Source organism: Malassezia globosa, assembly GCF_000181695.2.
Source record: "Malassezia globosa CBS 7966 chromosome Unknown mgl_sf_4.1, whole genome shotgun sequence".
Lineage (NCBI taxonomy): Eukaryota > Fungi > Basidiomycota > Malasseziomycetes > Malasseziales > Malasseziaceae > Malassezia > Malassezia globosa.
The window spans coordinates 433,223-446,580 of NW_001849869.1; the positions used below are offsets into that span (position 1 = coordinate 433,223).

At 52.9% G+C, this 13,358-nt stretch overlaps 8 protein-coding genes across 8 annotated transcripts; 4 read left to right on the forward strand and 4 right to left on the reverse strand.

Moving 5' to 3' along the window:
• Positions 1-312: 312 nt before the first annotated feature.
• On the reverse strand, positions 313-1,015 carry MGL_1961 (uncharacterized protein; the record flags this gene model as incomplete). Its single annotated transcript, XM_001730910.1, has 4 exons — positions 313-414; positions 488-606; positions 663-946; positions 993-1,015. 4 exons carry the CDS (start codon positions 1,013-1,015, stop codon positions 313-315), a joined length of 528 nt encoding a protein of 175 aa, XP_001730962.1.
• A 612-nt stretch (positions 1,016-1,627) lies between these two features.
• On the forward strand, positions 1,628-4,048 carry MGL_1962 (uncharacterized protein; the record flags this gene model as incomplete). Its single annotated transcript, XM_001730911.1, has 1 exon — positions 1,628-4,048. The coding sequence occupies one exon, from the start codon at positions 1,628-1,630 to the stop codon at positions 4,046-4,048; it is 2,421 nt and encodes an 806-aa protein (XP_001730963.1).
• Positions 4,049-4,220: 172 nt separating this feature from the next.
• Positions 4,221-5,921, reverse strand: MGL_1963 (uncharacterized protein; the record flags this gene model as incomplete). The annotated part of the gene is made up of 1 exon (XM_001730912.1): positions 4,221-5,921. One exon carries the CDS (start codon positions 5,919-5,921, stop codon positions 4,221-4,223), a length of 1,701 nt encoding a protein of 566 aa, XP_001730964.1.
• A 362-nt stretch (positions 5,922-6,283) lies between these two features.
• Positions 6,284-7,106, forward strand: MGL_1964 (uncharacterized protein; the record flags this gene model as incomplete). The annotated part of the gene is made up of 4 exons (XM_001730913.1): positions 6,284-6,355; positions 6,388-6,400; positions 6,433-6,911; positions 6,963-7,106. 4 exons carry the CDS (start codon positions 6,284-6,286, stop codon positions 7,104-7,106), a joined length of 708 nt encoding a protein of 235 aa, XP_001730965.1.
• A 215-nt stretch (positions 7,107-7,321) lies between these two features.
• On the forward strand, positions 7,322-8,296 carry MGL_1965 (uncharacterized protein; the record flags this gene model as incomplete). The annotated part of the gene is made up of 1 exon (XM_001730914.1): positions 7,322-8,296. The coding sequence occupies one exon, from the start codon at positions 7,322-7,324 to the stop codon at positions 8,294-8,296; it is 975 nt and encodes a 324-aa protein (XP_001730966.1).
• Positions 8,297-8,399: 103 nt separating this feature from the next.
• MGL_1966 (uncharacterized protein) lies at positions 8,400-11,126 on the reverse strand (the record flags this gene model as incomplete). Its single annotated transcript, XM_001730915.1, has 1 exon — positions 8,400-11,126. The coding sequence occupies one exon, from the start codon at positions 11,124-11,126 to the stop codon at positions 8,400-8,402; it is 2,727 nt and encodes a 908-aa protein (XP_001730967.1).
• Positions 11,127-11,339: 213 nt separating this feature from the next.
• MGL_1967 (uncharacterized protein) lies at positions 11,340-12,506 on the reverse strand (the record flags this gene model as incomplete). Its single annotated transcript, XM_001730916.1, has 4 exons — positions 11,340-11,426; positions 11,504-11,846; positions 11,884-12,113; positions 12,168-12,506. The coding sequence occupies 4 exons, from the start codon at positions 12,504-12,506 to the stop codon at positions 11,340-11,342; spliced, it is 999 nt and encodes a 332-aa protein (XP_001730968.1).
• Positions 12,507-12,673: 167 nt separating this feature from the next.
• MGL_1968 (uncharacterized protein) lies at positions 12,674-13,310 on the forward strand (the record flags this gene model as incomplete). Its single annotated transcript, XM_001730917.1, has 5 exons — positions 12,674-12,752; positions 12,780-12,879; positions 12,913-12,990; positions 13,057-13,194; positions 13,238-13,310. The coding sequence occupies 5 exons, from the start codon at positions 12,674-12,676 to the stop codon at positions 13,308-13,310; spliced, it is 468 nt and encodes a 155-aa protein (XP_001730969.1).
• Positions 13,311-13,358: the final 48 nt, after the last annotated feature.

Genomic DNA, 13,358 nt, shown 5'->3' on the forward strand with positions numbered 1-13,358 from the left:
TAAGCGGGTGTATGTGTGTGTGTGTGTCCGTATAGAGCCACAACCAGCATTGTCAAGCTGAAAAAGAACTGGGACTATGTCTGAACATGAGCTTATCGCATGACAATAGGCATAGTGCACACGCAAGTGACCGATCACCTCCGTTTCTTTTTTTTTTTTTTTTTTTTCCTTTTTTTCATCAATACAGCATAGATGTCCCCTTACTGGTTTGACATGGTGTAAATGAACACGTGCGACGCTTCGGCAAGACCCAATTTTATGTGCCTCTCATAAAGATCCTCGTCTCTTCTCGACAAATCTCATAGGTACATGCTAATAATAGGCTACAGTATGCAGGAGTGGATAGGCAAAGCACTGCTGCTGCTTCTCAAGGATTTCGTCCATGTCTTCGTCTATGTCACGAGCTTGTTCAATCTGATTGTGAGTATGCAAGATGCATCGAAAATTCCAAGAACAGGACGGATAAAAAATGCGACTTCTTACGTACCATCTCAGCCAGAGAGAGAATGGCATTGGCAGCTTTTTGTGCTTCCTCGTGATTGTCTTTGATTTCCACATTGATAACATGCACAGGTCGATTCAGTTCTTGCCGACGGCTCAACAGATCTTATACATGTGTGAGTTTTTTTTCATTGCCAGACAAACCAAGATTGTGTACGCACCCTCGCAAACGCTGTCGAAGCAGCGCTCTTCACATGTGATAACGACATCTGAGACGCGGCGACACTCCTGCCAGCGCTCAGGGGCTGATTTAATGTGCCGATTACGATCCAACATCGGCAAGAGCCCATTGGCTTCATAGAGTCGCGAATCCTTCTTCATCAAATCCTGGAACATGGTCTCATACGGTGTACCAAACGCATAGATATTGGGCTTGTCAATCGACGGGCCTGGTAGACGCACTGCAGATCCAGTGCCACATGACGTTACGAGATAACCAGCATCCCTGGCACTGGGTTAGTCGAACGCATCATCCATACACACATACGTACTTGAGAGCAGCATGCGCAGACATGGACCGGTTCTTTTTTGTGTAAGCCCATCCTCATACGTGCATTCGTTCGCGCACACGCAATTGAATACACACCTGGTTACTTGCGCACACAACGCAAAAAGCGACATGACCGCGCCCATCGGCGTCCGTAGCCATCGTCCAACAAGCTCTTGCAAAACACTTTCCAAAAAAATCAATCTATGAATAGACTACTACAGTGGATGTACGGCGCGACCTCCAGCAAAATGCCTAGCCAGCCAACAGCTGATAAAGGGGCGGGGCGGCATTAGCAGCTAGGCCAACCAACTAGATTCGCCACAAGCCAATCATCTGGATTGGGACCTCCACACATACCAGGCTCAACATGCTCGAGATGAGAGAGAGAGAAAGGAAGGGGGCACCACGTCGGCTGCGCATGAAGCGTTAACCAAAGCTTCAGCTCCACAACGCAAGCGAACGAAACGGCACCGCGTGTGGAGGCCACGCTTCATCCTCTCGAACAAGTCCGTCGTCCCAATTGACGGCCAACCTCGTGAGCGTTGCGCGGGAAACCAACAAGAACGAATTGAAAGAAACAGATCAGAACAGCTTGAACTAGTGGCGAAATGTACCGTCGCGAGTCTTCGTAGGACAATGGACCCATCAAACGTTCCGCAAGCCTCAGCGGATGCATCCAGTACAGAAGGCGTCGCTGAGGCTGTTGCATCGAAATATATGAATGAGCTGACGGCGCGTCTATTGTCAACAGCATCCGAAAGCAGTACTCTTCAAAATGAAATGGCTACCCAGACTTCCGCATCACCACCAACTGTGACGCCTTCAGCAGATGTATCTGCGCCGAACGCAGTTACCGCGAGTGCTCCGGATGCAGAACTTGACTCGACAACCGCGGCGAGTCTGGAAAAGTTCATGTCAACATTGAAAGAACACTTACAGCTGGATACTGATACGTGGGATATGTCTGGCTCGGCTGAAGATGTGTTTTCTTCTTCGCTGCCTGCCATGCTGGACGATCCGTCTGCAGCACTAGCATCAACATCGACAGGAGCCGCACCTTTTGCACACACATCGGGCTTTCCTCTTGACAGATCATCGACTCTTACAGATGCATCTGCATCTGCTGCTGATGCGAATGCAAGTGCAGATCCAGAGCCAATACCCTTGTCGGTGTCAGTACCAGTGCCTGTGCCGGTATCGCCACCGTCTATTCCGCCCGTGCCAAGAGAGCGCGTTCATTCCCTTTCGCCTGCCGAACACCGACAGAAAATTGCTCAACTTGTCCGCGAGCACATGCATGAAGAGGCGCATGGGCTCACAAAGTTGGGAACAGGCTCAACGGCACCACTCATGACCAAGATCAAGTGCCTACATGCCAGCGTGGCGCAGAAGTCGTACGGGTCTGAGAAACGTTTTCTTTGTCCACCGCCCGTCGTACATGTCCAGGGAACGCTTCGGCATGCGCCAAGCGCTCCCATGCTGCTCATGCAAGTGCAAGGCGAGGATGGCGACAGCTTCTCAGGTGAGCAAATGACGTCCTTGGACGATTCGGGCCATGCTCGCTTCACCGAGCTGCATGTCACCGGCACTGGCAAGGCCAAGAGTTTTCGCTTGCAGCTGCATCTCCTGGCGCCCCGCGATGATGCTGCGCCCATAAAACGCATGCGCCTCGGCCTGGGCTTGTCAGATACCGCAGCTGTTCGAAATGCAAGTTGGGCCTGCTTTGACTCTGCGCCCATTGGCATCATATCCAAGCCATCGAAGCGTATTGCCAAGGCTCGCAATGTATCGGCGCACATCACCAAGGATGCATCTGTCTCGCTCTTTAACCGCATCAATTCGCAAACATACCGTACAAAATACCTATGTGCTCAGGATGGGCGCTTGTTTGCACAGAGCCGCTCATGGACGGCATTCCGCCTCGTTGTGCTCTCGCGGCGAGATGCGTCTGGGCCACTTGATACATCGGACGTGAGCGTGTTGACGTATGGCTCGGTAATTTTGCTTGTTGACCCAACTTCAGGCGCAAGTACAGACCCGCTCATTGTATGCAAAGTGGATCGCGGCCGCATTCTTCCGCCGATCGATGGCCAGCATACGTCAGACGACGACGATCATCACGCTTGGGGCGCGGTGGCCCAAATGCAGAAAGTCGCACTCATGCGCTTCGTTCCCACGCAAGGTGAATGGACATTGCATGCACACACGCCTAGAACATACCTATGTGCTGGCACACCACCTAACACGTACGGCGATGCAGGCAACAGTGGCGGCGGCAACAGCAGCGGCATTCCATTAGGCAGCGGCGCTGGCATGGCGCGCTCGGATACATCGGACGACGCACATTCATTGCCTCTCACATTCGCCAGCACGCGCCCACTTCCCTGGACACAGCATGTGGTCATGGACGAGGCCGAAGATGCATTTTGTTGGACCCTAGTTGGTATCTCGCATTTTGAATACGCATTTATGGACGTCGATATGCTGGGCTTACACAGTCCGTCGGCGTCAATGGGTTTGGCGCTCACGCCATTTCCCCTTGTGACGACGATGCCTTTTTATGATGCAGCCTCCCACAAACTGGCCATGACAGTGCAACACTTTCTGTACGTGCGAAACTCGGCAGCCCTGCAAACACCGCGCGATGCATACGAAGCCATTCATGCAGAATCGCAGTCGTCGCAGCTCGAGGCGCTCGAGGTGTGGATCGGGCCTCTAGGCCCACTGACGTTGGCTTCCGTACCTGTGCCAGAAAGTGACGAAGCTGAAGTGGCCGTGCAACTCCCGCCTTTGCGTGAGATCCTGCAAGCCCGCCTTGACCCATGGAAGACGCCTCTGTCATCATGCACACTACCGATTCTCTTTGTGCGCGCCTACGACAGCACCATATACCACTCGGGCCGCCATGTGCTGTGCCAAGATCTCGTCGCTGTTGTACGGGCTGCCGGCGACAGCAGCGCCGCAAATGCACTCCAAAAGCTCAATGTCGGCCTGGGTGAGCAGGCAGGCGCGCATGAACTGCCCCCTGGGAGTGTATGGACACTCCGTGTGATTTAGTATATTGGGCGAGGGTATGTCGTCGATGGGCCACGTACAAAAGGCACGAGTCGTTGCTGCCGCAGCACACAAAAATATACAATCTTCAATATGCGTGTACTTTCTTGCAACAGCCTCCATGATGTCGAGTAGACTGCGGGCAGGCCGTCTGAACAACTCTCGCCAACACTAGCTAGCTCCACAGAAGCAAGGCTGGTCGTTGGCCTGCAAGACACCCAATGGGTGTCGCGGTGTAGGATGCAGGCGCGCGGCGCCAGCCAGGAGGAGCAGAGTCGGCAGCAACAGGGGATGCGGTGGCGTCTCCATCAGCATATCCGTCTGAAAAGCCAGTCCCACCCTGGTCTGTGAGACGAGCATGATGGGGCTCTGACATCGCCTCGTCCTCCATGGCATCGCCAATAGGCGAGTACGCTGCGTCATTCTCTGCTGACCAGAATGGCAACGTCGCAGCACGTTCCTCCATCTCACCGAGACAAGCAGACGCGGCCACAGATTCGTCCACATGCGATAACTGATGCAAACGACACAACTGTTCCACACGCGAATGCAAATTCGCGTCATTGTCACATAATGATAATGCTAGAGTATGTAAGTCATGATCAGGTGTCTCGAGAGCATAAAATATGACCGTGCGACGCAATGGACCACGACGCATCCTGTCTGTTGATGTACGCAGGGTAGAGGTCATGCCATGGGACCCGCTGTTCTCATGAGGCCATCGCGGCACATGAAGAGGCACTTCAATCTCGTCCATATTCGCAAGATGCTGAAGCCAAGCACGTGCACAAGTACGCTCCGACATGGCTGCGCAGACAAGCGCGTCCACCAAAAGGGGCAAGAACATCGGTGCCATGACATGCATGTGTCGAAAAAGTGGATCCCAAAGCCGTGCTGCCTCTTCAGACACGGGCGAATCCATGCCGGCGACATCCGTGCGACCTCGGCGGCCGCGTCGTTGCTTCATGTCAGTCGGAAAGAGAGCACCAGGTAGAAGTAGCTGACTTATGAGCTCTTGGAGGACAGACGCAAGTTGCTTCGTTTCTTCTTCATCCTCAAGTGAGAAAGATGGATCACCAGGTTCATCGCTTTCTCCATCTTTGTCATGAGCTCGGCGCCCCAGACGCGCAGCCGTGCTCATCAGCATGGGCCGTGCAGCACGACGACTCCACTCCTGACGCACAAACTGCTCAATCTGCACGAGCGCATGAAAATGGGGCGGCATGCTCCGCTGCATGAGACTTTTATCTCGCAGCACGGCTGTTGCTTGTTGCTTGTATGCATACAAGAGCTGTGCAGCACGTACTCTAGTGGTAGCCCGTGCCTCTTGCTCGCCATCGTCCATGCCGGATTCTACATCGTCCCCTTCTTGCTCGCCGGAGCTATACAGACTGCCACCGTTGTACACTTGCAGTGTAGGCCGCCAATAATGATGGTCGAGCCATGCTAAAGCACGCTCACTAGCCGTGCGGCATACACTTATGCTTGGCAACTCTTCATGGGTGGAGCAATGCCGCACTTGGACGAGCCACTGAGGCAGACCTATCTGCTCAGCAATGGCACCGATCGATTGAGCATATACGCCAGTTTGGAACGAGTCCACGACTGAGTTGACGAGTCTGGTAAGCGCCATGGCATAAGAAGCTCGTGCCGCATAGTCAGATACACGTGTTTGATCGAGCATGACGCTCTCAACAAGCAGCGCCGTCGACTCAACAGCCTGAGGGCAGCAAGTGCGATGAATCCACAATCGCACGACTCCAAGTGCAGATTCTATCGCATTACGATCGCGCCTATTGCCATAGAAGCGCTCGTACACGTACGAAATTTCTTCTTGCACATTCCCATAGTACGGTGTGCGCCGCGGAAGACGCATATCGCGCAGCTATGACCCGCCACCTGCAAGTTCTGAGTGCAATGTGTGTTGTATGACGCCGCGTCCAAATTCCTGTGAGGTGGAGATGCTCCTCATTTTTAGAGAGGCTCAGATGAAAAAAAAAAATTTTGACTGGCTTCCTGACATACAATGTGGAGGAGCCCTTGCGGCACCGAGGGCTCGCGAATCTACCTACTAGGAAAGTTGCACATTTGTTGGAAATGAATGAGCAAGCCAACCTCACTTGGCGTCGCCGCCGGTTCGTGGACCCTAACAATGCCGCGTTATTGGTCAATATCACGTGGGTGTCATAAAACCCGCTCCAGCTGTGCTTGGACCAACAGCGTTCCAACCTTAACGAAATGGCGTTGCCACCAAGTTTGCAAGCCCTGTCCATAGGTGCGCGTGATGCCACGAACACGCTGGAGTTTTACGTACGTACATGGATCGAAACTCACACCGCCAGCTGGACTACCTTTGTATGTGGTTACCCCTTCTAACACCTGAACAGGCCCCTTTTCTGCGAAGATCCTATTGAACTTTCATGAGCAGATCGTCCCGCTAGTGTGCGGCGAAAATGCACGGTACCGTGGTCAGTTACGTGTAGTGATTCGCCCTGTGCCGCAGCCTTGGCATGCATCCTCGACGCTTCTGCACGAGACAGCTCTCGCCATCGCACGCCTTGCACATGACAATCGTGAGATGCTAGAGAATGCATACACCAACGCATTCTGGCACTTCTCTATCGCTCTTATGCGATCGGCGGAATCTTGGTTCGATGAGAATGCCCGTTCCAAGACGCCAGATCAAATGCGTGCCGAACTTGTCTCGCTAGCCGTGACGATCTTGGGCGATGACGCGCGGAAAGCGGGCAACAAGCCTCTGGTGCACTTGCCTGATGGCGAGACCCTTACGAATGCTGTCCACTCATGGACACGTGTCGGGAAGGGCAACGATGGCTCGCGCATTGTCCCTGATCTCAAGTACTGCGTACGTATTCCCTGTGTGCCTCCGAGCCCAATGTACTGACAGAACGACCAGGTCAAGATCGGACGTCAGAATGGCATTCATGTGACGCCTACTGCATTGTGGAATGGCGTCGTTGAGCCCAGCATCTCGAGCTCATTTTCCAAGGAACAGTGGATGAACTTTTTGGACGAGCGAATTCCCCGTGCCAACATGTAACAGTTGCCCACGCATGAGGGCAATACCTCTTTGGTCCAAGCTATAGGTACTTAGACCAGATCGGCCAGCGCGCATTGTGCCGCATATAGTGAGAGTGTCTTGATGCGTGTGTTGGCCTGAATTGAAACTCTTTTTTTCCCGACGATTGCCACTTCCTTAGTCCAACAGAACATCGGGTGTCTCCACAGGTGAATTTTTATCTACAACTACCCAGCATGCCTACCGGGGCCTTGACAAAGACTTCGCTTCCACTGCCGCTCATTGCGCGTGGAAAAGTGCGTGATGTATATGATTCTGGCCTAAACTCTGGTGAATACAAGGGTGCAATGCTTATTGTGGCGACGGACCGGATCTCAGCATTCGATGTTGTACTTGAAAATGGCATTCCAGACAAGGGTCGCATCCTGCATGGCCTGTCAGAGTTCTGGTTCCGTCAGCTAACACCCAAGATTATTCGCTCGCATCTTCTGGGAACGCAGTTTGATGAATTTCCACAGCCGCTAAAGGAAGCCCTTGCTAATGTGCGCGATCAGGTCGAAGGTCGTTGTATGCTCGTTCGTCGTGCCAAGGTGCTACCGGTTGAAGCTATTGTGCGTGGCTACATCACGGGTAGTGGCTGGTCAGAGTACAAGCGCAGCGGCACAGTGCATGGCATCAAATTGCCAGAGGGGCTCAAAGAATGTGAACAGATTCCAAACGGACCTCTATTCACGCCGTCGACGAAGGCTGAGCAGGGAGAGCATGACGAAAACATTCATCCAGACAAGGTGGCTGAGCTCATTGGACCAGAACTTGCTGAGAGTGTTGCAACGAAAGCCAAGCAGCTATATGCAGAGGCAGAGAATTTTGCCAAGTCACGAGGTATCATTCTGGCTGATACCAAGTTCGAGTTTGGTCTTGTGCGGAACATTGTGAATGGAAAGGAACAAGATGAATTGATTCTTGTGGATGAAATGCTGACGCCCGATTCATCGCGGTTCTGGTCAGCCGACAAGTATGAGATGGGTCGGTCACAGGAGAGTTTCGACAAGCAGTACGTGCGCGACTGGATGAAGGCCAATGGCTTGGACAAAGCGGCACAAACTTTTACGCCCGTGACTCTGCCAGACGAAATCGTCGAGCAGACAGCTGCCAAATACCGTGAGGCGTACAAGATGATAACGGGTCGCCAGTTTGAAACGACAAACTAATGGTCATAACAGCCAGATTCCTACTATACAAAATAGTTGATTTGCTATACGTACACGAGGGAAGCGAAAGAAAGAAAGAAACATCCGAGGTAGTTTGCGTTCGTTAGCTGCGACGCTTCAGCGGCGTCACTGCAGGAATGATGTTCTCTTGTGAGGGACGCTCTTGAAGCGGCATGTTAGTACGGCCTTGAACATTTGGTTCGTGGGTGACAAGTGGCGATGCCTCTCGTAGACGGTCTGTAGCTAAGGGTGCGATTGCTTGCTCGAGTCGATCTGTCACATTTGACATCGCGGTCTGCAGAATGCTTGCCTCGTCGCGGACGGACGACGCCACTGCACGGGCATCGAAGAAGTTTAGTGCGCCCTGGACACGGCGCATAGCTTGCGTAGCGGCCTTACTAGATGCATCGGCTGCGTCCATGTATGTTTCCATAGGCTCAGTGATGGAGCGGGTGGATGAGACAATATGGTCTAATGTGGCATGCGTTGACAAAGACAACCCACGCCGATGTGAATCCCATTGCAATGCTTCATCATGTCCGCTTGTGCGAACAAGCTCGATGGTCTTATCAAGGTGCTGCGTGGCCGCGTCCTTGCTACGTTGAGTATCCGAGGCAGTCGATGTATATTCCGACATAAGCTTTGATAATGTCTCGCGCTCATGCATCGCTGCATGTTCTGCTAGCTTGGCTGCCTTGAGATGGCGCTCAAGCCGCTCGTCCTGCGTCAAGGCAAAAGAATCAATGGCACTGAGCAGTGTTTTTCGCAGCGACTCAGTCTCGAGCTGAACAGAGTGACGTACGTCATTCCACTGCTGCGTCTCCAACGCAGCACGCGCTTGGGCACGTGTCAAACCATCATTCGCATGATGCGTGAGCGAATCCACGTGTTGCTCGATTTGTGTCGACGCCTGATCCCACGCACGTACGACTTGTTCGGATGCATAAAGAAGGTCCGACACGCGCGAAGTGTGCGTTTCAAGACATGACGACATGCGATCGGCTGTGTCCATGTGTGTTGAATACAGCCCGTGAAGCTGCTGCGTCATAAGTTGCAGTACTGACGCGGCCAAACTTTTTATGGCTGGCTTGTCGAGGGCGGGAAAAGCCGTGAGATACTCGTGAATAATGTTTTGAATCGATGAGGCCTGAGACTGGACCTGCTCACTTAGTGATGATAAAGTTTGGCGAATATCGATGCCAGCGCATGCATTGATATGAAATCGCGCCTCATGCAGTTGTTGTACCAGATCCGACATAGCAGTACGTGTCTGCGCATCAACATCTGCGCGGCGTGCAAGCTGCTCTTCAAGAGAAGATATATCTCGCTCAGCCTGCTCAGTACAAGTGCGGAGTTTGGTTTCAGCTTGCACTGCATCTGCCTCACGCTTCGCAAGCACGCGCGTGTTTTGTTCAAGCTGTTCTTGCATGCTCGTAAGCCGACTTGCAGCAACGTCAGCAGCACGACGGTACTCATCGACCTGTCTCTTTAGCATGCCTTGTTCTGTCTCCATACGAGCCCAATTGTCCTCGCTGACAAAGATGCCGTTCCTTGCACGGGTGGCAACCAAATCACTGCGCAAACGATCGATTTCTGTAACGTATTCACGCAACAGCGCCGTTCGCGTCATGCGCTGATTCGCCTCAGGTCGATTCTTGATCGATTTCGCACGCGAAGCATAATCGAGGGTGGATAATGTCTCATCGAGGTTATCGCGATCGTCACTGACCGTAGCAATGATGCAAGTCTTGGCGCGACCGCCTAACGAGTCTTGTAATAGACGCGTCAGGCGCGATTCTCGATACGGCACGTGTGTACTTCCGTCGACGAGCGCATTGATGACACGGCCCAACGTCAGCAAACTTTGGTTAATGGCACCCGCCTCGCGAGCACGTTTGTTCTCTGCGCCACTGCGCCCAATGCTCTCGCTCCCAGCCAAATCAACTAGGTTCAGCTTGCCGATTCGCATCAGCTCTTCACCACGAGCGCCCGTATCTTTTATCTGCACAGTAAGGGTAAATACGCAATGGGAGCGGCTCGAAGTATGATTACACAAGGTGGAAGCGACATGCCGACGTTCGCTTCCATATCGCAGCAAAGAAAGCCCATGTGCTGCACTGGTAAGCGGAACTTCCTCGAGACCTTGTAGCACAACACCGCGTCCACGTGGATCATCATACATGCGAAGCTGAGTCGACGCGTGTTCATCGCCAAGCAAATCACGCAGCTCTTCATTGTACAGTTCGATGAGCGACATTTTCACTGCATAGTCATCACCACGCGACTCAAGCACATGGAAGAGACGGTACAGTGTACGAGGAATCACGCCAGCTTCTGGCGCATACGTCTCCATGTACGAGGCAAGATCGCCTTCCATAGTGTGCGTCTTTCCAGTGCCTGTTTGACCGTAGGCAAAGACCGTGCAATTATAGCCAAGTAGTACATCATCGAGCAGGGAGCCGACGGCATCAGTATATACCATGTTTTGATCAGCTTCTGCGCTGAGCACGTGGTCAAACGCATAGGTCTTGGTACGCGACGACGATGGTTGCGTTTCTTGGATTACCGTGATACGCTCACCACGGGCACCCTCTGTCACTAATACACTATTCCCAGTACTTGCCGTACCACGAACTCGCACCATGACGCGCATAGATGTCTCTGTACGTCGAAGGTCTCCTTGAGACAGTTGTCTTTGCTGTTGCTGTGCACCAGAGCCCGAGCGGTTCGGAACGCCAGGTCGCAAAGTCCCAGCCATACTCGCAGTGGCAGGTGCAGTGCGACTAGGCGCACGCACACCAAGATGTGTGCGGCGATGCGGAAGCGCCATTGTCGCCGAAAAGCGCCTCAGGAAACGCTCGTCTCACTCGCGTCCTTTAGCGTGGACAAGTGTTGTGGATGGAGGACTGAGTCGATAAAGCTTGCCTTTTTTTCTCGGCTGCACGCGTGCATGTCTTGTCCCACTCTTCCAGCACTCATTCTAGTCTCGCACTCACTCACATAGTACGACACGCGCGCTGCTACCGACGCGTAGGGAAAACTATCACGTGACTCTGCGATCCACCCACAGTGCTACGCTCGCGTCCTGCGCAAGGCCAGCAGAGGCAAGTATGGGAAGGGTGGGATGAGCCTGGATATGGGTGAGCAACATAAGCGGAAGAAAGCGAGCGCACTAGACGCAAAACGATCATACTAGTGCATACGTACCGCAACGCAAATCACAGCATCTCTGTGCGCGGCCAATTTGCAAACCACGCGTTTCGTTTGAACATCCCATACATACACAAGGCGGTCTTCACTGCCGCAAGCGACACAAGTGCGAGATGGGCGGAATACTAATATGCCTGTACCAGCATATTGTGTATTTTTGTGCGATGTGTATGTTTTGAGGATACGCGCATTGGCAATGTCCCACAAGCGCACGGCGCTATCGAGACTCGACGCAAGCAGCTGCAGTGATGAGGGAGAAAACTGGACCGATGCCACCGGTGCCTGGTCTGTATGCTGGAGTGTGCGCAGACACAGACCGGAACTCGTGTCCCACAGACGGCTGGCGTAAGTGCGTGAAGAGCAGGTGGCCTACTCACATGAGTCCATCATACGACGAGCTTGCTATCATGGTGCCATCCATGCAGAAGTCCACGCATGTCACAGCCTCGGAGTGTGCAGCGATTTCGCGATGACATGTGCCGCGCTGGATGTCCCACATGCGGATTGTCTCGTCAAAGCCACCGCTGATGAGCAGTGTGCTGAGTGGATGGCATGCAACACACATCACATACGAAGTGTGGCCTAGAAACGTGCGCACTAAGTGGCCCTTTCCAGCGGTGTGAGACAATAATACGCACACGCACTTCGACTTGATACGTACCGATTCTGCATCCCATAGACGCACACTGCGGTCGTCTGACACACTCGCAACGTACGCTGAGTCGCGTGTCCAACAGACGCCGTTCACTCCATGCGTATGACCTTCCAACGTGTGTAACATACGGCCTGTATGAACTTGCCATATATTGACGAGCTTGTCCGCTCCGCCTGTTGCTATTTTTTGGCCATCGTACGAGAACGCAATGCTGGTTACGCTCTTCGAGTGTCCATACATCATGTACAGAAGGGAATATGCGTCTGGATCCTGTGCGTCTGGTGCATTCAGCGCACCCTGCACGTCGCCTGCATCCAACGTGTCTTGGACGGATTCCGACGCCATGTCCAAGGCAGGTTTCTAGCCATGTGGAGAGCGAGCAAGAGATGCAAGCAAGTGTAGGTTCACATGAATTACTCATGCCCAGCGTCTGAGGATGCCATGAGCAAATCCACAGCAAAATCTGATGCATCTCTCCACTTTTCGACAAGCAACGTCATCCAAGCTCCCCCATGTCTGTGCCAGCCTTTCAGCGGCTGCGTCGTGGCGCAACGGAAGTCGAGGATGCAAGTACAGGCAAGTTAGGCCCTGGTATGTGATGGATAACTATGCTGATAGTTGTAGAATTTCAGGATGCCGGTTGTTTGCTCGTCTCGGAGGTGCATTTGTTCTTTTCTCGGCCAGGGGAGTCGTCGGATCGAGATGATGGACTTTCGGCGTATGTGTGCCTTTAGCTATAGCTGACGCGCAGTGTTACCCAAAAAACAAAGGAGTATGTCGATGAATTCAGTCGATACAAGGATCAGTCGACGATCCGTGAAGTGCGTGCGTACGTTGATGGCAAGACAAGCAACAGGGCAAGGAGAAAGATGGGACTAACGATATGCATCGACAGTTTGTTGATTAAGCATGCAGCTCAGCCCGATATGGAAGACGAGGATGAAAAGGGCTTACAGCTCACGCAGTTTGAAATGGCGCAACTGGCAAATCTGTCAGTGACAGACATTGACGAGGCGCGCACTCTCATACCTACGTACGTTGGAAAGCACAAAATGTGGTGCAAACTCATACGGCAGACTCGCAAGCAAAGATGATGCGCAGCTAGAATCGCTTCTTCACGAACTGACGGCCATCCGGTCCTTCACATAACGACAACGGCCTGCGGCAATTTGTCGACACGCTCCCCATACATTTGGA